Source organism: Clupea harengus, chromosome 23, assembly GCF_900700415.2.
Source record: "Clupea harengus chromosome 23, Ch_v2.0.2, whole genome shotgun sequence".
NCBI lineage: Eukaryota > Metazoa > Chordata > Actinopteri > Clupeiformes > Clupeidae > Clupea > Clupea harengus.
The window spans coordinates 14698044-14725568 of NC_045174.1; the positions used below are offsets into that span (position 1 = coordinate 14698044).

At 43.5% G+C, this 27525-nt stretch overlaps 1 protein-coding gene across 1 annotated transcript; it reads right to left on the bottom strand.

Annotated features, from left to right (window-relative positions):
• Positions 1 to 27525, bottom strand: fam20a (FAM20A golgi associated secretory pathway pseudokinase). Its single transcript, XM_031561101.2, has 11 exons — positions 26297 to 27525; positions 13119 to 13312; positions 12110 to 12160; positions 7950 to 8028; positions 7122 to 7214; positions 4881 to 4996; positions 3015 to 3195; positions 2299 to 2408; positions 2015 to 2096; positions 1637 to 1696; positions 1 to 1062 (listed from the first exon to the last, which is right to left on the bottom strand). Exons 1-11 carry the CDS (start codon positions 26680 to 26682, stop codon positions 780 to 782), a joined length of 1635 nt encoding a protein of 544 aa, XP_031416961.1. The 5' UTR covers positions 26683 to 27525; the 3' UTR covers positions 1 to 779.

Consider the following 27525-nt stretch of genomic DNA (forward strand, 5'->3'; position numbering starts at 1 on the left):
CCCCCCCCCCCCCCCACCATCGCCCCAAGTTGCGTCTCTTTTTAGACACAAGATGTTTTGTGTCTTTCAGATGACTGAGGGAAATTTGGAAGTTTATTTTTAAGTGAGTACTGGAATTGTTGGAGGCCACATTTAGCCTCGTTGGGTTTTGGAGAGACTGCGAGAGTGTGTGAGTGAGTGCAGAGTTGTGTGCAGCGAAGAGAATGAGTGAGTGTGTGTGTGTGTGTGTGTGTGTGTGTGCAGAAGTCTTTCTTGTTGAACTCTCTCACACACTGCATTTCATGCATCCCTGAACCGAACAGCGTCACTTGAGAAGGGTCCTCCTTAATTATAGCTGCTTTCTCATCACACTGTTCTACTCTGTTTAGTGATGAGTGCAGTGCACTGCATGCAAAGCTCCATCTCCACAATGTCTATACATCCTTGTGTGTACCGCAGTCTTAGGCCTTATGCACACTGGCTGCGTTGCGTGTGCGTTGAGACTGCATTATCTCTTGATTTTCATTTTCGGTGCCCATGTTAACAGGTTAGAGCCAAGGAATCTTCGCCGAAATCTACATTCCGTACTGAAATTGTCTCAGTTGGACCAACCCATCTCTACCCTCAACTTTGACCTGCAGGAGACTGGTGCCACAGCCTTGTAACCATGACACCCTCATCTCTCCCCAGCTCTCCAAGTCTCTTCAGCATCCTTGCTCTCTCCTCAGCTTCATCCCTTCTTCACATCTTCACCTTGCCGTCTTTACCTCCTCTTCTCCACCTCTCCATCCCCCCCTCCGTCACCTGCTCCTCGGTGGAGGTGGGGGAGGTGGTGGTTGTGTCGCGGGGCCCTCGGGCACCTCCACGAAGTCGGCCACCACCACCTGCCGTTCGCCCAGCTTGCGCACGCAGCGCTGCACGACCCGGAGGACCTTCTCCAGACGCCGGTCGAGGGCCAGCAGGTGCGGCTCGGTCAGAACCGGCCGCAGCAGGTCACCGGCCAGGGACTCACGCATCACCTCGCTCAGGCGGAGGTCCGGCTGGGCCAGCAGACGCAGGCGGAGCAGCGTGGAGCGCTTGATACTGCGGAGGGGATGGGGGGGGGGGGGGGGAGGGGTCACACACACAACAGTCCAATCAGGCAGTGCCATACTCCTGATATGACCAATGACAAAACACCATCCACAGAGTATTGTCCAATCAAACAGCGTAATGCGCATTCAAACATAGGTAATACAGGTTAACACATGCTGCCTATTCACTGTCTTGAGAGACGCTTGTTTATCATTTCCACAAGGAAGGCAGGTGCAAAGTTCTTGACAGTTCAATTACAAAAGCGCCTTGAGCAACCACTAACAGTAAATATTAACATAGATCCTGAATAGATCCTGTGCCAGGGAATATTTACGTGCACATAATCCTCTATAAGGACCTTCACTTCATTCGTTTCTCATTGTCTCTTTGGAGATGCTAATGCATGTCTAGGACTAGGACAGGGACAGGGACAGGGACAGGGACAGGGACAGGGACAGGGACAGGGACTAGGAGAAGGACTGGGACAGGGAGTAGGACTGAGAGGACAAGGACTGTGTCTAGTTTATTACACAGGCCACAGCCGGCCTGAGTGAGTGAGTGGCCAAACGCCAGTGTGACTCACGTGCAGCATTGAGTCAGGGGGGCCAGAATGGACAGCTCATCATGGGAGTGCCTGCCAAACCTGCAGAACACACACAACATCACACTCTTCAACCTCACACTCTCAGAGATGCACAAGCAACCCCTTATGGCTCAGAATTGGGTTTGTCTTAATTATATATACATATACATATATAGACATATATATACATAAAGTCAATTCAACCAACAAGGGCTTTATCACAACTTTTTATGTAGAATATTTCCCTGCCTATGGAGATAATAAGTTTAAAAAAATTATAAAGCATGCATACATACATTTTTACACATATGGTGTCAAAATGTTATTTATCAACAACATAATGTAGTTAATGGCACTTGGCGGTAGCCACACACCTACCCTCTGGCATTATCAAAATGAAGAAGGAAACCAGCATCACCAAATTTGGTGAAGATTTCGTAGTGATGGCGGTCCATGTTCCCTTAAGAATAATGAACAAAATGTTACAACAAAAAGCCTGTAATGACACAGTAATAACGGTTTGATATGGAGATACATACTGTACTCATAATATAGTGTATAATACCTATCTGTGCACGGGAAACTATGTAGATCTAGTCTACTTGGTTGTCCGTAAAGAAAGAGATATGTAACCACAGGCAAACACAATGCTGGCCACAGACCTGTGAGGAAGTCAAATACGGCCATGTCGATGATGTTGAGCAGCCTGTTCCCAGAGTTGTAGGGGTAGAGCTTCTTTATCGTGTCACAGTAGAAAGGATTGACCTCCCATCTGCCACAGTGAATTGTTGTAAATAGAGCAGAAATATTAAGTGACACCACCACTGTTCCCTCCCAAATCAAGAGGATTTTTTTTCTGTGTAAAAAGCCAGTCCTTTTTCAGTTCAACATATATGAGCTTCAAACACACATGTCGTTTGAGCTCTTGTATGGACAAGGAATATCATAGAATGTTTTAGTTTTTACACTTAAATGCCATATTTTTGTGGTTACTCTAATCCATTATTGCTCATTGATGTCAACTCATCCACATATGAGCCACTTAAAGGTGCAGGTCTTGATTCGGCCAAAAGGTTGTTGATATGTGAGCTCAACAGCCAATCAAATTACACCCCTCCATTCTGTGCTCCTGAAGCAACGTGTTGATTGTCTTGCATAGTGTCATGCTTGGTCCAAGCCACTTTGTTGGTTTCCCAGCCAGGACTGTGTTTAAACCCCAGAGTGTCTTTTGAACACACACAATTTATTTGAATATTTGAGTTATTTGAATTTGATGAAAGTGTAAATTATTATAATCAAGGACTGTACCTTTAAGCAGCTTTAATGTGTGACTGAGGAAGACTGAGGAAGGAGGAAAGGGAGGGTGCAGACGACTTACTCTTCTTTCCCAGCAAAGGAATAGGAACGGATCCAGGGATTTGGGATGGAGATACGGGGGGCAATGCTCAGCCCGGGCAGGTACGCCGACATGGAACCTTCCAGAAGGTCCGGGTGACCGCACACGGCGTACTCTGTCTTGCACACGTACAGGCACTTGGCAAAGAAGCAGGTGTTGTTTGCTGCGGGTGAGAAAGAGGATGGAGGTTTTGGTTTTCATGGGTGTCACGGCCCCTTTGAGTCATGCACATGATTCAGCAATTCAGGAAAAAATGTGGTTTCCAACAGGGAGAGACATGGTGTGTGTGTGTGTGTGTGTGTGTGTGTGTGTGTGTGTGTGTGTGTGTGTGTGTGTGTGTGTGTGTGTGTGTGTGTGAGACAACACAACAGCAAGAAAGTCCCTCCTGAACATTAAACAGGCAGAGACAAAACAACACTGGACTGGACTGAGACTGCAGGGGAAGTTGGCATGCCTTGACTTTGCTGACCACTCTGTCTCTCATACAATGTACAGGAATGCTGCTGTAGGAGAGGACATCCTCTGCTTTACTGTTAAACCCAGACTACAGGTGTTGCCAACTAAATACAATCTGACATTGTGGTACACTAACAATCATCATCCACACTGTTTAATGCACTCTAATCCCAACCAACATTTTGAATCCATTTTGTTAATGGCTGTAATAAGTACAAAGAACTTTATACTGCACGCCATGACCGCATTGTCTACCTTATTTATTGTACTGTTAAGGGAATATTCCCCCCAAATGTGTCAATGTACAAACACTCATGTATAATGCCAGATTGGTTTAACAGCTCTGATGATGTGTTCTGCAACATCCCTAACAGCCCTGATGTTGTTTTCTTGGACAAGGTTAAAAGGGAGGTAGTAGTCCTTGAGGTAGCCTGTGTCTAGGCTGGTCTATGACCTCTATATGGACATAGCCTTCCTTGACAAGTTGACCAAATACCAGCCCATTGTTGCTAAGATGAGAGACCTAGGCTATACATGTAAGCTGGTAGTATTAATATTTGGAAGTCTGGGGCATGTCCATAAGCTTTCGGTCAGTGGGCTACGACTGGCAGGACTTAGTAAGAGACAATATAAACAACTAGCAAAGTTCTGCTCTGTATCAGCTGCTATATGTAGTCTTGCTGTTTGGCGTAGGAGATCTTTCTTGTACCCATGAGTCACTAAGCTGTATTCAACCTCTGAGAAATGTTTGAATCCTTTCTGTACAGAATATGATTGGTGGATTCAAATAAATAATTTAAATGTGTGTGTGTGTGTGTCTGTGTGTGTGCGTGTGCGTGTGCGTGTGCGTGTGCGTGTGCGTGTGCGTGTGTGTGTGTGTGTGTGTGTGAGTGAGTGAGTGTGCATCTTCTATTTTGTATTTGACTAGCATTAAAAAGAAAAAAAAGGGCTGGTTACCATGGTTCCAATGACGGTCAGCCACTATGTCATATTTACACTTGTCATGTTTAAACATCTTCAGTGTTTGAGATTAGTTATGAAGATTCACTATTTCACCTAAACCTTGCATTAGATCTCATGATAATAACTCAACTAGATCAGAGTATGGACAGAGGCCCGAAACAGGGCAGGTCTTTTGCCTGGAATTGCTCACCTGGGTAGAGAGGAGTTTTCGATTTTCCTGATTTTCAATACATATTTAATTATGACGACTTATTAGATGTGTGCTATTCTTATCATTTGATTTTTATTTTGATCTATTTTTATGTTTCATCACCTTTTTCATTTACAGTGGCTTTTACTGTTGACACTGCCTTAAGACAATTGTATTTGGAACAGGTGGGATTGGGACACCTGTGTTTGGAAATGCTTTGCGTCCATGTGTGTGCTCACCTGGAGAGGTGAAGAACACACTCCTCAGGTCCTCGCTACGAGTGATGTGCAGAATCTCCCCGGAGACGTTGATGAGTCGCCCGACCACGGGGGGTACTCTTCGGAAATCCAGCACTCTGTCAGATTTAAGACCACGTATGTAAATGTATGTAAAAAATGAGTGCATTAAAGAGATGACAGGAGCTTCAAAATAGAAGACGCACACTCACACACACAGACACACACACAAACACACAGACACACACACACACACACACACACACATACACATACACACGCACACACATACACACACACACATACACACACACACTCAACACACACACAGACACACACACACACACACACACACACACACACATCATATCTGTATATCTCAAAACTCTCAGCGAGCATCTCCGCACTTCCACACTAACTAGTCTACACCTGCTGTGGTGAGGCATCTGTGCATGTCCCTACTTGCACACTTTGGCATAAATGAACCTAATTTCATTACAATGGTCTCACCTGAGCACACGCGTCTTCCATGACAGAGTGCTGAAATTACCACTTATGAAAGTAGCAATCAAAACAGAATAGCAGTTCCCAGTAATTCTACGCTGTGAGGGAATGGATTTCACCCAGGCACTTTTCTTACAGCATCGCCTAAGGTTGCGTCACGCAACCAGACACTGAATCCCATAAACTCTATGCCCAACACAGCTAATTAAAATCTCAATGGCTGGAAGACGCTCCTCAAACACCCCACCCCCCTACCCCACCCCAGACGGACTCATCTTAACCACTAATGACATGGTGCAGACCTTTGGTTGTCACTACCACTGCTGTCAACCAGCCATGAAGCCGTCATAATGTTAAAATAAAATTAAAATTAAATGAATAAATGTAATTAAATAAAATGTGCATCCTGCAAAGGCCAGACTGCCTTAAGAAAGACTGAGGAAGAACATCAGCAAATGGCAGCATGGCTTTTCAGAAATATGCCTGATGAATTTTCATTATACTAGGTTTTTTGAAGGCATACCACCATCTAATTAAGTAACAAATTAAAAAAAATAGATAGTCATACGATACGAATAAGCATCAACAAATGGTTTTGGTTTTCAAAGTTATACTCAACTAATTTCTTTTAATTGTGTTAGGAGTTATTCAAGAATATAATCACCAGCATATAGACCATGAGCTCTTTCATTAAAAAAACCTTTCAAAGGTATCAGTCATCACCCCCTGTTATCAGACCAAAGTACCTTAATAATACCTGAGTCTTAATAAGCAATGTGGGATAGCGACGTATTCTTATCTGATGGCTGGGAGCACGAGTAAGGCAATACCTCTAGGGTGATTAGACCACGGCTATGTTTAGGAGCCTTGTCTCAACATGCTTAAACACAGCCCTCAGAGTGCCAATCCGCTATAAAGTCAGTTTTGTTTGAGAATGTTAGACCACTCAATGTATATTCAACCCCTAAAAGAGTGCTTGAGTTCCACCATAAACACACACATATGGGAACCATAGGAGGGATCACCAGATAATATAGAATAAATGCCTAACAAAGATTTTCTGTTTGAGGAGTACGATCAGAAATATGTGATTAGAATGTTGCCAACTGAAGGTTCCATTTGATGATGTAATAATTAACTCAAGCGACCGTTATGAATGGCAGTTAATGTGAATTCTAGAATCATTTTTTAATTTTGGAATGACTTGCAAAAAACCTCACTCCTCAAAGGGTTAAAATTGCATTGAGTCACCACTCTCACTGACACCCAGACATCACCTTCCTAGGCTCATGGCAGCCTACACCACCACCCTGCTGTGGCCAGGACATACAGTAGATCACATCTTTTTAATATTAACTAAGCAGACACTTTCTAACCAAAGCGACTTCCAGCACAGTGTAGATTTTCATTTTCATCCTTATGTGTGCTCCTTGGCTAAAATAATAATAAAAATGTGCACACACCCAGTCCAAGTTGTGCAGGTGTTGGTTGGAGAGGTTTCAAATGTAATAAAAGGGAAAGACTGCACATTACAATCGATGCTCCCACAAACACTTTCATTTGACGTTTCGATCCTCAGTGTGTTCAAGTGAGGGAGCATCGACTGCAATGCAAAAAGGCGGCTTTTCTCCCTTGGTACTGACCTTGGTGTCTTTAGCAACTTGTAGTTGAGGTAGGAGCACACATGTTAGCTCACAGCCCTCAGTGGGGCTCCACACAGGTCAAATGCAGTGCGCTCACCTGTCCAGGTGGAAGGCTGCGATTTCTGCGTTGTGCCTCTGGAAGTCAACGAAGTAGAAGAAGTCCTCGGGGGTCTCCTGGTTTCTCTCCTGCCTGAGTTGGAAGACAGACAGGTCAGAAGTGTACACCCTCTCTAACACTTTTATAATCTTTTTCAGTTCAATGACCTTTAGGACAGTGTGAAAATCAAGAGCATTGTCACTGGTCTTTACTGAAGTGTATAGTATGTTATGCCACCACCTGCCCTCCAGAAGCTTGAGGGTGTTTACTATTTATGTCACTTCCTGTCTTTCTGTCTGCCCTGGTCTCAGCCGTGTGGTTGAAACAGTTTGTCTCCGTAAATGGTGAACTGAAAACTGGACTCTCCATGTCTGACACTCCATGTCAATACACCCCAATTTTTTTTTAAATGGATGCAGTCTACAATGACCAAGAGAGGTGGGGACCCACATGTCCTAGAATGTGAATATGTAAAACATGGTGACTCACTGGCCGTCTTTGCCAAAAATCTGGACACACATCACTGACCAACCTCTGTCTCTAATGGCTGACAGCTGTAAAGAGCACAGCTGAGGCGATCGCTAATGCCTTAATAAGGTACGTCTTTCACAGTAACTGTATTTGTCAGTGAATCTATTGGAAGGAGAACTCTTTCAGGTTTATGTCTCACATATTCTCACATCGCTATGGTAATGTGGTGTGATGATTGGAAACAAAGATTCAAGACAAAGTTGATCAGATTTTTGTCTGTATTGCCGACTAGGCCACCGTTTTTAAATGTTTAACCTCACCAGCACCTGGATACCTGTGAGTTCACAAGCCTCTCACCTCATAGGCTTGAACATGGCCTTGCCAAAATCCTGGAACTTCAAGGCCAGCTTTAGGTGATGACCACTGGGCTTCACCACTAAAGAAAGAGAAAGAGAGGAGAGGCAAGTCAATGTGTGTGTATGTGTGTTTCATTTTCGATTATCGAAGGGAGGCCATCTCCTTTGAGTGGCCACTCCAGCACCAGACAGGGAGCCAATTAACTATAAGACACTGACTGTACAAACTGTCATTTTCTACAGTTTCGTAGAAATATCATCTCTGTAGGGATACTTCCCATGTTGTCAGACCCTTATAATAATATTTACGAGTCTGTCAGTGGCTGAAACAAGCTGTTTACTTTGACGTGCATGCTTATTCCATAGGATTCCCTTGTATAGCTGTTTTGCGGTTGCTGGTTTTAGCGTTGTAACTCAATACTGGGCTAATTTTGAATTATTCATTGAAACGGATAAAAGAAGGGATTGATGGAGATAATTACCAAACACTGTTAATTACTTAAGAATGTATGAATCATGTGCTTATGAAATGGCTTTTCTGTGTGTGTGTGTGTAACTTAGAATATTAGGTGCCACTTAGTCTGCATATGTACAAGAGCATGTTTAGACCAGAAGTGATAAGAAGGGTCGAACTGTGCTTCTTCTGACCTTGCAAAACTTCCATCCTTGCCTCGGACGTCAGAAATCCACCACGTGGTTATCTCTGCTGAACGCTAAACTTCTGTCTATATAAACCTTGTGCGATGTGTTTATCATTGCTACACTTTCAGCCTTGTACTGGGAGTGAGCCCGATTGCAATTGTTGTTTGTCTAATAAATATACTTATATGCAGCTCCGGAGTCCTGAGGTAACTAGGGTGAATTTTCACCTATAAGTGTTTGTCCCTGGTAAATAGGAACAGGGCCCAGGTTGAAAAATCCTGAAGTTTCCCTCCTAACACCTATCCTTGACTTCATGACGTTTTCCATCAAGGTCAAGGAAAAGTGGTTAGGAAAGGACATAGGACGTTCGACCACAACCCCAGACTAGACTCCACTTAACGAGCTGAACGAGCCGTGAGCCTGTTCAGAAACCCGACACGCCTCCACCGCATCCACCTGCTTAAATGACACTCGCACCCGTAGCCTCTTTCACAGCTTATGTTTTACATGCCTTCTGTTCACACAGCTGACCACTTCCTGCCCAGGAGCACTCCCACACAGAGAGGGGGAGAGGACTAACTCACTCAGACTAATGTGAAACAGCGAAATTCACTTAGCTTTCTGATGATTCGCCGTAACTGTGCTGTGGAGGGGAAATGATATGGCTGGCTGGCTGACAACCTGGTCTGGTTTAGGACTTGGCCAGACTGTCTGAACACTGCTTCAACAAGTCCAGCTACTTAAAAGCCATCAGGGGACTACAAAGAATGTTGAGAAGATTTGGCCCGAACATTCTCACTGCACTGCAGTGAATGTCTGACTCATGTCATCAATATCAATTGAGTAAATTAGATTATAAAAACTGCTTTCCCTGGAAGCAAGCGTACAATTTAAATGAAACTGACAGAAAGATCAACTGTGGATAAAATATAGGCCGATATGTCATCGACTTAGTCGACAATCAGTCCTTGCACAGTAAATCTGAAAATAAAACACCCAGTGAATAAATCAATGAATAAATTATATAATCTCGAATCAGATTCATTGCCGTTTTGCAGAGTTAGTCTTGTGAGTTACTTTAGTCTTTTCTCTCTGTGTCAGGACCTTAGTATAGCCAGTATTTTTGTCTTACATAAGCCCTGTGCTGCCCTCCCAGTGACCATGATGGTGGTGGTGGTGTTTCCTTGCCCTTGTTTAGGGCCGTGGCATGTGATGGCAGGCTGCCTTTTACTCCTAAACCACAGGCCTCTGCCCTCGAGACCTTCTAGCATAGCCACTACCGCCTTCCTCTTGTGGAAGAGTTCCTCATCTTAGAAAAGTTCCTAATCCTCGCTATGGGTCACAGTGAGTTGTGCCCAGTGTCAGAGGCCGGAACTCATTATGTGTGAGTCACAGCAGAAATCAAAACAGACACCAGGCAAGATTGGAAAACTTCAACAGCAGACACAAGCAAAAAAAGGCAGAAAGAAAGAAGGAAAGAAGTAAAAGGAATTTTTGCAGGGCAGATGAAAGAACGAAAACACCAGCCCAGAAAGTTCTACTTCCTCACTCTCTTTCCCTCTCATCCTCTCTCCCTCTCTTCCTCTCTCACTCTCTCTCCCTCTCTTCTTCTCTTCCTCTCTCTTGGCAGGCGCGGGTGGCCGGCACTGTGGTTTCGGGGGAGTGCTTGTTTGTTTGGAACGACCACTGCTGCAGCTCCACACATGCACACACACACACACACACATGCACACACACACACACACACACACACACACACACACACACACACATGCACACACACACACACACACACACACACACACACACACACACACACACACACACACACACACACACACACACACAGATGCTGGTTCAGGAATGCACCCACTTTAGCATCTCCCTCGCCCCGGGGGCCAGTTGTTTGCGTTCCTCCACCACACTGTAGGGGCGCTTCGACGCGCCGTAAAGTAGAAAGCGGGAAGCCTCAGAATATAGCCGAACGCTCGCAGAGCTGTGATTTATGTGCGCCATTTCTATTTGGGCTTTCTAGAAGTATTAAATTATATGGCCCGCTTTTTTTGCTTTCTTTTTGCTTTTGAATGCTACAAAGTGTTCTGCTGTGTGTGCTGTTTCTATTTCAGCTTAATCAAAAAGCGTTTCTACTGCTTGTGTGTTTGCTATCGTGGCCCTACAAAAGCCCTGGTGGACACCTTTGTCCTCTCACCAGACTAGGTAGCTGCATCTGGGACTGGGTAAGACTGAGGGATGCATTCTTTTCATACATTTCACTTTCCCCTAAATAATGTAGATGCTGTCTGTGTTAATTGATTCATTGACATTAAGTGACATTTTTGATAAATGTGTGTTTATTGATTCAACCATTTGTTTGTTGGTTTGAGTACCAGCTCGCTGCTCAATTAGGTGTATAGGAACTCCCTAACTGGGTGTAAGAGGATGTAATTCCAGCCAGGTTGTAGGACTTCTAAACAAAACTCCAGTCCTACAGTTGACCTATGACTTGTCTTTCAAAGCCACCTCTCGCTATGAAGAGGATGGAGTTTAACATCAGCTGATGCGTAGTATGGTGCCGTGGACCTGCTTGGTTTGCCCCCTTCATAGGGGGTTGGTTGGACTCGGGAGTCGTTCATGCCCACCACTCCTCCAGCCTTCCACTATCAGCGGAAAGAATAATTCCCTTTAGTCGATAGCCGAGAACAGCCCTAAGAACACAACAAAAGAAGCGTCGGAAGAGAACAGTCCCCAGGCTCCCTGTGCAAAGTGATGAATTGCTGCCTGTCAGGCAGGTTTGGGCTCTTCCCTGCATTACTCTACTCCAGATGACTGGGCCTTCAGATGGGGGGTTAGACGGAGGCTAAATTAAACTGGTGGCAATTTATGGGGGTTGAAAAAACATCCTTCGCTTCGTGCCAGGACGAGAGAGAAAGACGGAGGGAAAGAGAGGGAGAGAGAGAGAAAGAGAAAGTGATAGGTAGAGAGGGAAAGGGAGACACAATAAGTGTGATAGGGAAAGAGGCTTCATTGGGGCAGGAGAAAAGTTTCATGAAAGAAAATAAGAATGAAGAATCGGAAACACATTCACTAGACTGCAGCAAACATACACACACACACACATGCACACACACACACACACACACACACACACACACACACACACACACACACACACACACACACACACACACACACACACACACACACACACACACACACAGTGCATGGACAGTGCATGGACACACAATGCAGAGATGAGCAACCAAGACACCAGCAATAAACATGCAGGCATACCATACTAATAAGCATTCTATCATCCTTCTATATATAGCATATAGCAGCTATATGAGCTACACATGTGCTATAAACATACCTATAAAAGATATATGCATACATATAAGATAAAAACACACCTATATAAGATATAAACATACATATATACGACATAAACATACAGATATAAGACATAAATATACCTATATAAGATATAAACATAAATATATAACATATGAATAAACAAACCTTGAGAGCAGTCACAGACCCCCTTCAGTGCTTTCTCGTCTTGAGTGTAATCTGTCATAACACAAGAGTCCAGTTCAGGTTCAGTTTCATGTGTCACGTCAGGTATGTAACATAGTTAATATGATGAGGATGCTTAATAATCACATCACATCTTATCACAGTCTAATAACATCTGTCTATTGTATCTATGTATGTATCTACATGTCAAGATAACAACAGTGTGTTTGTGTGTGTCTGTGCCTGTGTTTGTAAGGTTGTCTGGGTCTGTGTCCGGGGGTGTGTGTGTGTGTGTGTGTGTGTGTGTGTGTGTGTGTGTGTGTGTGTGTGTGTGTGTGTGTGTGTGTGTGTGTGTGTGTGTGTGTAACTGTGTGTGTTTGTGTGTGTGAGTGTGCACATGGCTGCATTTCAAGACAGGCAACTTCTGGGAAAGAATAACACCACAGCCCATCGAGGAACTAATCAGATGAACAGTGTTAGTCCACTGAGCCCAGGAGCCCAAGAATGGACTGACCAGAACCCACTAACCACTTACTATTGTGGGTGAGGGACAAGTTTGGACTGTTTTGACTGCCTGTAACACAACTATTGAGCAAGATGCCCTGCTGATGTTGTATGTATAGTCACAAAGCCCCTTTCACATTCTGATTCTGATTCTGTGTGTTCTGTTTATGTGTTCTGTCCACAAACATCCAACCAATCAATTCTGGCTGTTTGGAACGCCTTACCCGTTCTTTGGTTTCAGTCACACTGTTCAAGTCAATCTGTTGTGTCTACCACGACTGTACTTTCATTAGCCCCTGACTGCTTACTGAGTGCTGTGTGTGTGTGTACACACTTTTGATTGTGCGTGTGTGTGTTTTGTGTAAGCACCCATGAAATTGGCTGTCTGTCTGCAGCTGTTTTGGCAATACAATATATTGTAAGCCTAGACCTCTTCAATGATTAAAGATGTCTTTGTGGGTCTCTGATGATGTGTGTCATGTGTGTGTGTGTGTGTGTGTGTGTGTACCTGCGCTTATGATGATGCTGCTGCGCATGTCCTGTAGCAGTCGAGCGACGCCGGGGTCGTCTCGGGTGTACAGCGCGTACCGATTGATCCCCAGGTGGAATTTCAGCCAGCTGGCCTCGGGGTCAAAGGTTATGGGCTGTTGAACCAGGGACAGGTTGGCGGCCAAGGCGGCATCACTGTAGTGCCTCTGCTGCCTGTAAATGAGAGGGAGAGGACCGGGAGTGTAAATCTTCACATTACTCTACCAGGTGTTCACTAATGGAAAAAGTCTGTAAAACTCACTGATAGGTGAAAATTCACCCTTGTTACTTCAGGACTCCGGAGCTGCATATAAGTATATTTATTAGACAAACAACAATTGCAATCGGGCTCACTCACAGCAAAAGGCTGAAATTGAAGTAATTTCACTCACAAACCACAAGGTTTATATACTTAGATGTATCTAATGCTGACGTCGTAAGTGTTTAACATCATAGTCAAAACAAGGTTCTCGACCGAGCTTCTTGTATTTTCTCAGGGTCGAGAAAACAATAAGTGGCGCCAGTTAATCAGAGTTACACATATACAGAAACACAGAAAAGCCATGTTCCTGCTTACATAAGTATATAAGGTTATTATTAATACAAGGCACTTGATTCATATATTCTAAAGTCATTAACAGTGTTTGGAAATTATCTCCATCACTCACATATGTTAATTTTTATATAGTACTGTTTATATGTGAACAAACATGTTAAGTGTTTTATGATTCCTATATGTTTTTATAGACCTTTTCAATATGGTGTTCACAAATGAGAGGAAAAAAGAGCCCGTAAGGAGAGTACACTAGGAGCGTAAATGTTCACGTCACTCTGTCTGGTGTCTAAGGAGGAAAGGTCAACTCTCACAAACTGTTGGTCTTCCACTTGGGTCAAATAGGTTTACATACACATGTGTTTACCTGAGAAAGGAATGGCTAGTTTTCAGAGTTTTCAGAGTTGCTCTGCTAAACATAACACATCAACATCTACATCAAAACAGCAAATATTAAAATAACATTCATTTTATATGTAATATATGCTCTTCATTTTAAAAGAATTTGGAAATATTTTCTGTTTTAAAAAGTGTGTTATTTTCAAATCTTCTTTAGTGGGACAATGCTTCAGTGTGTCCTGAAGTCATAACTTCGGTTGAGAAACTGGAGAACACCCACAGATTAGGACCTTAAAGCTGGACATGTCTGTACTTGCAAAAGGCTCACACTGTTCCACTTCTATGCTGAAAAACAAAGTCATTAAGAAACTGTGCACGCCTTCAGTTAGCTTAGCCATATCACAGCACCTGTAGGGCTGCAAGTTAAATCTCATCACGTCAATATTATAGTGCGTAGTCATTTATGAGCTGAAATGCTGGAACTACTACCATTGTTGTCTTTGAATGTTGGCACAACTCTTGAGTGAGTGTGTAACTTGACAGTCTGCCAAGCAAGTCTTTCTCATACATGCAGTTATCGTTGAAATTGAAGTTGAAATTAAATTATTATAGTTCCAATTCATTTTTATAACATGCATGGTTATATGCTTCCATAAGACAATGATATAATAATATATAGTGTTTAGTCATTAAAAGTGTTACAGTTATTGGTAGTAGTATGATGTTAGAATCATTGGGCTGCTAAAACAGTTCTGTCGTGTCATTTTCATTGTCTTCCGTGTCAAGCCAGTCCTGTCTCAAAAAGATGTGAGGTTCACCACAGTCAGTCCCTTATAGTCTTTCTGGTGGCAGCATCACTGGTCCAAGTGTAAATATTTTGTGTATAGAGTGCGTGCCATGTTTACTGTGTGTGTATACCGCTCTCCAACTCCAGGCGACTTCTAGGAAACCAGAAGGCCCGAAAGACAATCAGGTGACGGATGTGGCACCGAGATAATTTGTCTTCTACCCCCATATACCCAATCAACAGTAATCAGATGACCACAATGTTAGTCCACGAGGCCAAGAATTTTTTTTTCTTTAGGGCCCTCTAACCACTTACTGCTGTGGCTGAGGGACAGGTTTGGACTGTTTAGACTGCTTGAGACACAGCAATCGATCAAGGCACACGGCTCATGTTGACAAGGGCGGAAACAACATCCAAATCCACATTGCCCCTCTTTTTTCGTTTTTACCGCAGCCCCAATTCTACCTCTCCCAAGACAGAACGAAATGTCGGGCCTCTCGTGACGGTGATGCATTTCAGCCCCCCCCCCCCCTGGTCTGCAAGTCTTTTCCATTTTCCGCTATGTTTGCACGGCCCCCCGGGTACCAATTACAGCCGCACGCACATTTAGTATATGGCCAGAGGGAGTATGAGCGCTGCCATCACCTACTGCACCGAGGCTGCCTCCCTGCCCTACTTTCACCTCTGCCCTACTTGAGTGTGCACACACCTGACAGCCCCCAACAAGGGAGAATTATGCGTTGACATGCCCCTTAGGAGGTGTGCTGAGTTGGGTTTCTTCCCCCTTGCCTCACGGTGCAGGCCGCGGCGATGTACTGTAACGTCTATTTCAGGAGACCAGAGAAACAGACAGAAATTGCGTTCATGCTTCTCTCGTGCTGCACAAAGATGTCGGTTTAATTGAATCAGGCTTTAAACAAGGCTTGACGTGGGATGTAACGTTGTGGTTGACTTCACTGATGTTTTGAAAAATATATTTGTAACATCAAAATCAGCTAGTAATTTCATATTTTTATGATTTCAATTATATGAGATATAGGGGGGTGCCTCTACTCTTTCTCTACTGGCCAGTTGGACAACAAAAAGTCTTTCAAAGTGTTTAGTGTCATCCATCTCAATTTGATAATGAGCACAGATGCTGAGTCATGGGATAAGACTGATGAATTCAAAACAAAAACCTGCCGAGGCAGACATTTTGAACCCAGACTTCGACACTTCCTGCACCAGCTGTTTGAAAGGGGACATTGTGACGGGGACACAGAGATCTTTAGTCTGTCACCCCGCTGATGTCAGTCAACCTGCTGTTCGCCAACCCTGTCAGTGAGAGGTGCTCATATGGGGCGCCGTTTGTAAAATGTTAAATGTACAGTGGTGGCCAAAATTATTAGAACACCTGATAGATCTGAAAATATTTACCTTTTTTTGCCTCCAAAACATGATTTAATTTCATAATGTTCACGAAACATGCAGATGCTTGCTCTGAGCACAACACATATCAGATGAAGTGAATCCTACTGTTTTTATCCACTTTTAACTTTAATATTTGGTATGTCCACCTTTTGCAGCAATTACAGCAGCACATCTCTCTGGCAAAGTGTCAATATATTTCCTGAGAACTTCAACACTAATGTTATCCCATGCCTTCTGAAACTCAAGCCAAAGGCTTTCCTTTGAATGTACAATAGATCTGTCCAGTTTATTTTCCAACTCACTCCAAATTTGCTCAATGGGGTTGAGGTCCGTACTTTGAGGGGGCCAGTCCATAATTTTCAATGTTCCAGCAGATTCCTTCTGTTGCAGGTAGTTCTGGCAATAGTTAGAAGAATGTTTAGGGTCATTGTCCTCTTGGAAAATAAATCCAGGCCCAATAAGACGACTCCCAGATGGTATTCTGTGCCTCACCAGAATGTGGTGGTATATCTTGAAGACACTGTTGCACCATTAGTCATTGTGGTGTTGATCTCGTCACACAGTTCTCGTGAGGTCTTTCTTTGGCCGTTAGGACTGAGAATTTTAAGATGCTTCACGCTCTTTTTTCTACCTCTCCCCTTTCGGTTCTGGTGTAAATTGGTGGCGTCATTGCGGTCTGAAGTGTACTTTACAGTGCTTGGACTGCATCTCAAGTCCTTGGCTATGCGGCGGTTACTCTAGCCAGCATCAAAATAGGGCTTTTATTCAAACCCGTTGCTCACTTGTTAGCTCCTTCTTCACCTTAGCCATGTTCAAAGAGCAACATGTGCTTCAAGACTACTTCTAGAGGCTTTACATTTATACCAATTGGTGGTGTGGCCTCAGTGACAAAACCCTGATGTTACCAATCACTTAATAAGCAGGATAGGCCTTGTACATTCAAAACAATCACACAGCTGTGTCCTAAGACTCTTGCATTACCATCAATTTAACCACAATCACACCTTACAATGATTACCCAAGTAATTTGGCTTCTTCTGTGAAGGAACATGATTGTGTGACATTGACAGTGAAATAAGTCTAGCTTGTTTTTTGTAAGGAAAATTACCTAAATCTCCTTATGATGGCTCTATTCTATGGTTTATAGAGCATAGTGATGACTTTGTAGATATTTCATTCATTTGATGGGTATTCTAATGGTCAATTCAACAAAAACAACTGAAACCTCTTAAATATGCCAAGTGTTCTAATAATTTTGGCCACTACTGTAAATGTAAATGTTAAATGTTCAGTCTACATGTCAGATTGTGCTCAGGGCCTGTGCTGGGCAGCTGACTGAGGTCTTGACTGACTTATTCAACCTGTCACTGGCCCAAGCAGCTGTCCCCACGTGCTTCAAGACCACCTCCATCGTGCCAGTGCCAAAGCACTCCAAAGCAGCGAGCCTTAATGACTTTCGCCCAGTTGCACTCACTTCAACTATCATGAAGTGCTTCGAGAGGCTGGTCCTGGCTCATCTTAAAACATGCCTACCACCCACACTGGACCCCCTCCAATTCGCCTACCGCCAGAACAGGAGCACGGAGGATGCCATCTCCACGGCACTACACTCCGCCCTTTCCCATCTGGACAACAGTAACACATATGCGAGACTGCTGTTCATAGACTTCAGCTCTGCATTTAACACCATAATCCCCTCCAAACTGATCACTAAACTCAGTGATCTAGGCATCAACACCTCCCTCAGAAACTGGATTCTGGACTTCCTAACCAACAGACCCCAGTCTGTCAGGTTAGACAACAACACCTCCTCAACCCTCATCCTGAACACTGGTGTCCCACAGGGCTGCGTGCTGAGCCCTCTCCTCTACTCCCTCTTCACCCACGACTGCACAGCTGTACATGGTTCTAATACAATTGTAAAGTTTGCAGACGACACAACGGTGATTGGCCTCATCAGCAACAACGATGAGTCGGCCTACAGGGAGGAGGTTCAGCACCTGGCAGAGTGGTGTGCCAATAACAACCTGGCACTCAACACCAAGAAGACCAAGGAGCTCATTGTGCACTTCAGGAGGACCAAAGGTGGCGCACACACCCCGATCTGTATCAACGGGACGGAGGTGGAGCGTGTCGCCAGCTTTAAATTCCTGGGTGTCCACATCTCCGAGGACCTCTCTTGGACCCTCAACACCTCAACCATAGTCAAGAAGGCTCACCAGCGTCTCTTCTTCCTGAGGAGATTGAAGAAGGCCCATCTGTCTCCTCAGATTCTGGTGAACTTCTACCGCTGCACCATTGAGAGCATCCTCACCAACTGCATCTCAGTCTGGTTTGGCAGCTGCTCTGTTGCGAACCGCAAAACACTCCAGAGGGTAGTGAAAACTGCCCAACGCATCACTGGCTCCCCACTCCCCACCATCGATGCTGTCCAGCGCAAGAGATGTCTGCGGAAGGCGCGCAGCATCGAGAAGGACAGCTCCCATCCCAACCACAGACTGTTTGCCCTCCTCCCCTCAGGGAGGCGCTACAGGGCCCTCCGTTCCCGGACCAGCAGGCTCAGGAACAGCTTCTTCCCTGCGGCTGTCACCCTGTTGAACTCTGCACCACGGTGATAGTTCCCCCTCCCACACTCCTTCCTGTATTCCCCTCTCTACCCTGGCTTGACTGCCACACACCTACCTCCAGCCACTGAACATTTGCACTAAATTGTTCATTGTATATATCTATTTATGATAAATTGTTGTCATCCATATTCATCGTACTTATATCTTATCATGTCTCCTACCTCATTTATAACTTTATAACCTCTACTGCCACCTTCACCTGTACTTCACCTGCACTTTACATATATCTATATCACATCTGCACTAATCACCTTTATTGCTGCTCATGTTCTTACTGCTCATACCACTTATATCTTATGTCATACTGTATATACCATATTTATCTATATTTATATTACCATTTGCACATACTCTGCACTCTTCTACTTTGCACTTCTGGTTAGATGCTAACTGCATTTCGTTGCCTCAGTACCTGTACTCTGTGCAATGACAATAAAGTTGAATCTAATCTAATCTAAAAGATTTGAAGACTGAACCGTACAATATTTACGGTAATTGGCTTTCATAGTTTTCACGTCACGTCAGAATTACCAGCTTGCGGGCAAGAAATACACTCCACAGCTGTCTACCACTGGAATTTATACTGGAACTGACCATCTTTCATTCAAGATTATTTAATATATCCGCTTTAAAATTGTCTGACATAGGTAGTAAAATGCCAGACAGTTGTTGCTCGGTTGGCTGTTCAAATCGGCGAGGAGACAAGCCCGGCTGTTTCCAGCTGATTGTAGACGTCTTCTGGGTCAACTTTTCTCAGGCGGGCAGTAAAGTAGCCTTATTTTTGGAGCGTGCAATAAAAGCATTAACCCTGTTTTGGTCGCCTCATTCATCAGAATAACTACCTAAAACGGGAATAGATCAAGAAATAAAGTCAAGAAACAAAGCATCAACACGATTAAAATTGGATTACCCGGTTTCTGCTCTGAGATTGCGACAAGTACCTAAGCAAGTAGGCTAGGCTACTGTATTTTGTCATCCAACTGGTAATACTACAATGCCAGTAGAAAATACTTGGGAAGATAATTTCAGTTGTCATTCGCCAGACCAGGTGGTTGTACTTGTGTTAACCAGGAAATTGTGTCAAATGATAAAGAACAGTGTTGGGTAAGCCAAAGGTTGCTAGCTAACAGCATGTAGCTCGCTAGCTGGTAGCTAGCTATTAAATGGCAATCATCTTTGCTCTGATAATGAAGATGTTTATTAGTTTTCACCTTCCAGACGACATCGTTATGAACCCATCCCCTTCTGAAAATTAAATTACTATCTGTGCTTTTGGTAGGCTTTCAGTTTTTGAGGTGTGCAGGGGGACGGATTTTCTATTAGATATATGTAAATATCTCCAAACTGGAGCTCAGGCAGGGACTTCTACGACATTATAGAAATACAAATATCAGCGGGTGCAGTAAAGGGATCACAGGTTCCCAAAATGTAATTTTTTCTCTGTCTGGCTATTGTGGTATGATCTGTGTTTGATGGCGATCGTAATTGAGTAGGTTGCACTGCTCGACGATGTCCACTGTTGGTCGACACATTTTGCCCGCAAGGTATCCCTGGTAGTGTTACTGAAAGCTTTGAATTACCGTAAATATTCTAATGTTCTGTCGTCAAGTCTGACATGTAGACTGAACATTGACATTTACATTTAACATTTACATTTACATTTACATTTACATTTAACATTTACATTTAGCATTTGATATTTGTATTTACATTTAACATTTACATTTAACACTTATATTTAACATTTATATATAACATCGAACATTTACGTTTATATTTAACATTTACATTTACATTTAACATTTAACATTTAACATTTACATTTATATTTAACATTTACATTTAACATTAACATTTAGATGAAAGATTTATATTATTTAACAACTTTGTGTTACTGCCAAAAATGATCCTTGGAAAAGTTATCGCATGAATTTACATGAATTTATCTCTAAATGCTTGAAAAAGTGACATTTGAATATTGTCATGCTTTTTTTTCCATATGATAATGCTAAATGTACGAAAACTGAGCAGGATTTTCGAACGTGCAACATTTTACAAACGGCGCCCCATATGCTCATGTGTCTGTGGTCTGTACCGGACGCCCTGTGACCGCTGTATCACCTGCTGGGTTTCTTAATATCGTATTACCTGTCAGGGATGTAGTCAGGGCAGGTTTGTGACTAAAGATCCATGATTATTTGCCACAGCTAGCACCCATGAGGGTTATACTACTACTGCAGGTAACCTAATGGAGGTAAATTACCTGAAAAATCTCTTGTAGTCTCTGTATCCATTTCTTCAACATACTCTGCTCAAACCCCTATGGTCTCAATTCATCCTGAATACTTCAAGTTCACTAGTGTCCAGTTTTCCTGTAGCTACACATGTGGTGGTAAGCTAAACCTGTGGTGATCAGTTCAAGGTGCTGACAACACCAAGGTCATGGCCTTGACACTCAAGAAGCACACATACAGATAAACTGTGTTGTGACTTGCTTTGGAATTAAAGGCTCTGCTAAATGAATAAATGTGTACGTGACAGTCTCCATGTTCAACCCCTAACGCTCTGTGTTCAACTTTTCTATGCAGTGAGTCACACTGTGTTCATACCTAGTGTTGTGCAATGCTCTGCTGAAGCTGCATCTAGGCACTGTGGTTGAAACTAATAATCTGGAGGTTGAACATGGCGCACGGTTGATGTGTCAACTTCTAAAAACCACAATTTTGTTTTTAAAACAGAAGGCTGAAGCTCGAGGTCAGCTGACTCAACTGTTCCTCAGGTTTCTAGATAAATAACCCTTCGTGCCTCACTCTATTTGCTTTTGAAAATTTCACCTATGCAAATATTTGTGCGGCTATGCGTTTGCTTGTTGTTGTGGAAACAGACATAGTGTCCCCTAAAAGATGATATTTTCTCACTGGATTTGCGTGGGAGTCGGAGTTCTAAGCAAGATAAGACACAATACATCAGGTGCAAATCTGTTGAACCGCCGAGTCAGCTGTTTTTCTGTGCTTCTCTGAAACTGCACCCTTTCAGATGATAGCGTCTGGTTCTGATGACTGACATTGTCTGGTAACCCGGGGGGGATGTTAATCTGCGCGCCACAGGAATGATGCGGTATCAAGTTCCACTACCTTTTGAAAGAAAAACATAGACAAATGATCTGGGCTAGATAAGCTCTCGCAACAGCGATCTGTGACCTTACATGACACCTCTGCACAGACTCTCCAGTCAGCGGGTTTACAAGGCGTAGTCTAGACACAAGTGGTAAATAACAACGTACTAAGTAAGAAAACTTTATGTGTCTCCCACATCCCTGTTGGTAGATGTGTTGTTGTCACACCCCACTCCTGGGCCACTTCCTTCTGTAGAAAGTTACCTCATGAGTACACACACACACACACACACACACACAGACACCAGTAAAAACACCCAATCATTCATACACTCACACACAAACACACTCTGACATACACATTCTCTCAATCCACCTCTCCCATTGTCCCATTTACCCCTCGTCACACACACACTCACTCACCCACACACACACACACACACACACACACAATCACTCACCCACACACACCCAATCCACCTTTCACCACCATCATCCACACCACCATATGACTTGCATACACACACACACACACACACACACACACACACACACACACACACACACACACACACACACACACACACACACACACACACACACACACACACACTATCCACCTTTCACCGCCGTCATCCACACCACCACCTGACTCGCATACCCACCCACACACACACACACACACACACACACACATAACCTTACACTACCCCTTTACATACAATGCTCCACAACTCTTATTACAGTTTTTCTCGATTGCTTTCACACATTTAGCGAATCATGGGTCAACTTAATCTAATGCTCACATCTTCTTTGCACAGCAAGAGTCTTCTCTGGCGAATGGGTTAACTATTTCTCATTGCTTTCACACAAATTTCTTTGAGTTTTAACACACTTTTCAAAACAGTTAACACACTTCTCAGAGAAAGACACAAAACCTAACTGAATAACCATGTCAACACATTGCAAACACCTAGTAGCAGCCAACTGAAACTGCTCTCTATATTCTAAATATCGTCAGCACCTGTGTGAACTCTCTGTGCACAACTAATCAAGTAGTTCTCAACCTCTAAAAGAGGTCATAAGATTGAAGTTGATACCAAGCATGGATCAAGGAGGCCACCACCAACAACCTCAGCAAGGACAAGGATGAGGACAAGGAAGAGGCCGTGGTAGGGTAGAGGGGCCCCTGTCAGGGGACGTGGTATTCATGTAAGATGCTCTAATGAAATTACAGTAGGGCAACAGTCATTGATCACGTAGTCAATCATTACCTCTCCATGAGACAGGCTGGCCAAAGGGTTTAGCCATACCTGAGCCGTCATACTGTGGCATCAATTGTTTGTACGTTCGGCAATGACAATGACACTTTGCTGGCCTTTGCAGTCAATTTACTGTACTGTGTTTCACTGTATATGCACTCTTGGCAACAACCATTTCTATACTTTTGTAAAGTGTGTTGCCACAATACAATGTAGTACTATAGTTTCACTAAAGTAATTTACAACATATACGGTAGAATTCTGATTACTGTATATTTACAGCCTATTGCACTATTTTTACAGAATCAACACACTGGCCCACACTGGTGGCAGGGGGAGAACGTTCACTGCAGAACAGATTTGACCTTTTTACTGTAAATTGAAACCTGTCATTTTGACTTCTTGGAGTATATACATGTAATGTGGAAAAATGACTGCAATAAATATTTTTGTGTCAGAATCTTTGCCATTTTGTACACAGTAGAACAAATGTAAATCAATGGTGTTGACAGGTCCTTGTTTAGAATATCTTTTATAGTATTTAGCAATACAAAAACAGAACTACAATATTTTTCTGTATACAAATTTTCAGATTTCAAATACTTTCTGAGTATATTCCCTAAGTAAGAGTGCTCAGTACAAAACCCAAATTGTAGTATGTTGTCAGTGGTAAAATAGTCAATACTGTGAGGGTGTTGCACAAAAGTTGAAGTGATGGTTTCAGAGGTTGATATTGATAGCTGTAGTTTAAGTTTTGTTATCCATTGTTACAGTTTTTCTCGATTGATTACATTCAAAAACTGGAACTTATGGCACAATGACCACAACCTGTAACTCATGTGCCAACTCCCTAAACCAATTCTGCTAAACTATAAGCACAATTATGTGCTTTAGACACAGATTTCAATTGTTAACCGCACTTTCTTCAACTCACAACACACAATTATCTGCTTTAGACACAAATTTCAATTGTTAACCACACTTTCTTCAAAACACTAAACACCATCCTCTCTACTTTGCACACTTCTTCAATGCCAAAACCTCCTTGTGTTCAGACAGAACACACTGCTATTCAATTGGCAAAACTTCCATTTCAAAGGCTGTTGTGCAATTTGAAATCAAAGCTTTAGCAATATGATGGCCACAGGTTAGCTCCTGGTTTGGAGAACAATTGATGGCAACATTGAAGTGAGAGGTGATCAGAAAGGCAGAGGAGTGAGAGTAAGAGGAGGAGGAGGAGGAGGAAGAGGATGAAGAGAAAGAGCAAGAAGGAGAGCCATTATCTCTGATGAGATTCGGGCCACTGTGGTCAACCATATGGTCAACCATGGTTTGACCATGCAGGAGGCTGGCCAGAGGGTTCAACCAAATATAAGCCGCTTCTCAGTTGCATCCATTCTCTGGACATTCAGAAGAGGGAATAGGTAAGAAACACTACTATGACAGGAAAACACTAGTTTGAATGCCTTATCAGGAGCATAGTATTCTTGTATTTTCCATTGTACTGTATCTGTAAAATTACGTAAACAAATACAAAGTGCAACCATTGATGACCAAGACATATTCCTAAACATCAATACAGTGAGCCTAGCCACAGTGGACTGTGTTCTAAGGCGGAACACCTTGAGAATAAAGCAGGTGTACAGGGTGCCTTTTGTCAGAAACTCCGACAGTCAAACAGTTATGCTATGACTATGTGCAAGTAGTCATATACATTTTCACAACTGATTGCGTCTTATCAGCACTGACACATTACTGTACTGTATTGTAATCCAATCCAATGTTACAGTTTTTCTCGATTGCTTACACACATGAAGCATGCCTCGTTTTCTCAAAACTCTAAACACAAATCCCTAAACCACTCACACAAAATGCAACAACATTCACAACACTGTGTAGGTCTATTTCTGATAGCACATTGTCAATATTGTCTTGAGCTAGAACAGGATGCAGTAGTTTTTTGTCCCTTTTTATTTTACATTTTTCTTTCTTTTTTTTGTTGACTGTACTGGCCTATATCCTATTGTTTGTTCTGTGCAAATCATTTACAAATTCATTTGTGTTTGCTGTGATGTATAGGCTACAGCACTTTTGGAAAAAATTAAGAAATATTTTAGTTGTTACTGTATATTTGTGTGTTGTTTTCTATTTGCGTAAAAACATTATACAGTTATATTTTACTACAGGAGTAAGCGTATAGTAACATAATGTTCCTGATAAGGCCTTCATACTGGTGTTTTCCCATTTCATAGTAGTGTTTTCCATTGAGCACATCAGTGTTCAATCGATGCTTAGAATGTCTACTCATATAATGGGCTGTGTTTGTCATTAGAAAACAAAGTACCCTTTTGAGGTGACATAACACTGTTTTGAAAGCAAAGTTGCCTTTTGCAGGATGTATAAAGGGTTTTGCATTTTGTGTGAGTGGTTTTGGGATTTGTGTTTAGAGTTTTGAGGAAACGAGGCATGCTTTCAAAAAATGTGTGTTAGCAATTGGGAAAAACTGTAAATAAATGAGAAAACATACATTTTCAATTGAGCACAAATTGTAGGTTTTGATGGAAATGTTTGGTTTTGATGGGTGTGTGATAAGTTTTGAGAAGATGGTGTCATTCTGCAAACATCATAAAGTGTTTTGGTCGTTTCAGCTTCTGTTAAGGGCTGTGTGTGAGCTGTTTTGAAAAAGTAAACAGTGAATGGAAAAATGTGCCAAAGCAATCGAGAAAAACTGTCCACATCCACACCCCAGTATATACACACACACCGATATACACAGCAACCCACCAACCCATACACACACAAATACATTTGCATCCACACAGACACACACATCAGTACTATACCTGAGCTATCCACATTCATACCCAAACACACACACATAAACACTAGACCTTATCTATCCACATTCCTACCCAAACACACACACATAAACACTATACCTGAGCTATCCACATTCATACCCAAACACACACACACATAAATACTATACCTGAGCTATCCACATTGGTACCCGCGCATACACACACACACACACACACACACACACACACTTTCACTCTACCCACCTCTCCCAGCGTGCCACCTTCCTCCTGTAGTACTCCATGAGCTCGCCAGGCTGCAGCAGCACCTCTTCAGCTCTCATCTCCGGCAGCTGCATGTTGTAGAGCGGATGGGCAAACAGCCTCTCCAGCCTGGAACCCCCCATCTCCGCGGCCTCCATCGCCGTCGCCGTGCCAATCCCATTGCCATAGCTCACCCACGACAGGGGGCCGGCGGCAGCGTTGGCGCTGCTGTTACCCCCTAGAGTGCCGTTGGTGCCGTGGCGTGGGCACGCGCACCTCTCCCCGGGCAGTGGGTACCTCTCCCTCAGCCTGGGCAGCAGCACAAAGTAGACGTCCACCGCCAGGAAGAACGCCAGCGTGGAGGCCACCAGGATCCTGTCGCGCCGCATTCCTGCCACACACAGAGGTGGCACGCGTGGTCAGATGCCACCACCACTGCTCCTGCCGCCGATAGTCCGGGTTGGAGAGTTTATGTCCGCCTGTCACTTCCTTGGTTGAATGCCACCGCAATCCCAACGGGGGCACAGTTTTTTTATGTCTGGAAGTCCTTTGGCATGGTTCCCCTCAGTGGCTGACTGAAACAGCCTGGCTGTGTTCTCACTGACTGGCTTCCACCTCACAGGCTGACTGCTGGCTGCTTCAGTTCAGTGATGCTGCTTTATTGCGCTGCTCGCTGGTGCCCAGCTTCACCTGACAGCCTGACAGAAAGTCACCGCCTCTCCTGAGGTCTAACCCCCTGAACCTAGTAGTGACTCAGTTTTGGCAAAGTTGTATCTCAATACACACTGACCTGACTGAGCCGTTTCTCCAAAGTCAGCTGAGAGAGTTTTATCTTAAAGAGTCCTCTAAGCAGCGTTTGAGGGCATTGAGTCTTAAACACACAAACATACACACACAGACTTTGGAATTTTACTTTAGAGTCCACAGTCTGTACTGTGCTGTACATCAGTTCTGCAAGTCTGCTGTCAGAGCGAGCAGAGTGAGTTTACCTCTCATCGCTGCGTTGTTGTTGTTACTGCCGTCCTCCTCCTGGTTGAAACAGAGTTGCTTCTCTCTCTTTCCCTCCACAAGCTTCTCTCCTCCCTTCCGTAAAGGGATTGCCTCTGTCTCTCTCTCACACAAACACAGAAGCACACTCCTCACTCTCACTCAGCCACTGAGGCAGTTCCTTTAAGCCGACTGAAACCGTGTGGTTCTCACACACGCTGCTGCCTCGCAGCTTACACACATAC

Coding starts and splice junctions, on each gene's coding strand:
- fam20a (XM_031561101.2), bottom strand. CDS start 26,682: ATGCGGCGCGACAGGATCCTGGTGGCCTCCACGCTGGCGTTCTTCCTG. Junction 2,097..2,298: donor CGTATTTGACTTCCTCACAG/GTCTGTGGCCAG, acceptor ATTATTCTTAAG/GGAACATGGACCGCCATCAC. Junction 1,697..2,014: donor CATTTTGATAATGCCAGAGG/GTAGGTGTGTGG, acceptor TGTGTTCTGCAG/GTTTGGCAGGCACTCCCATG.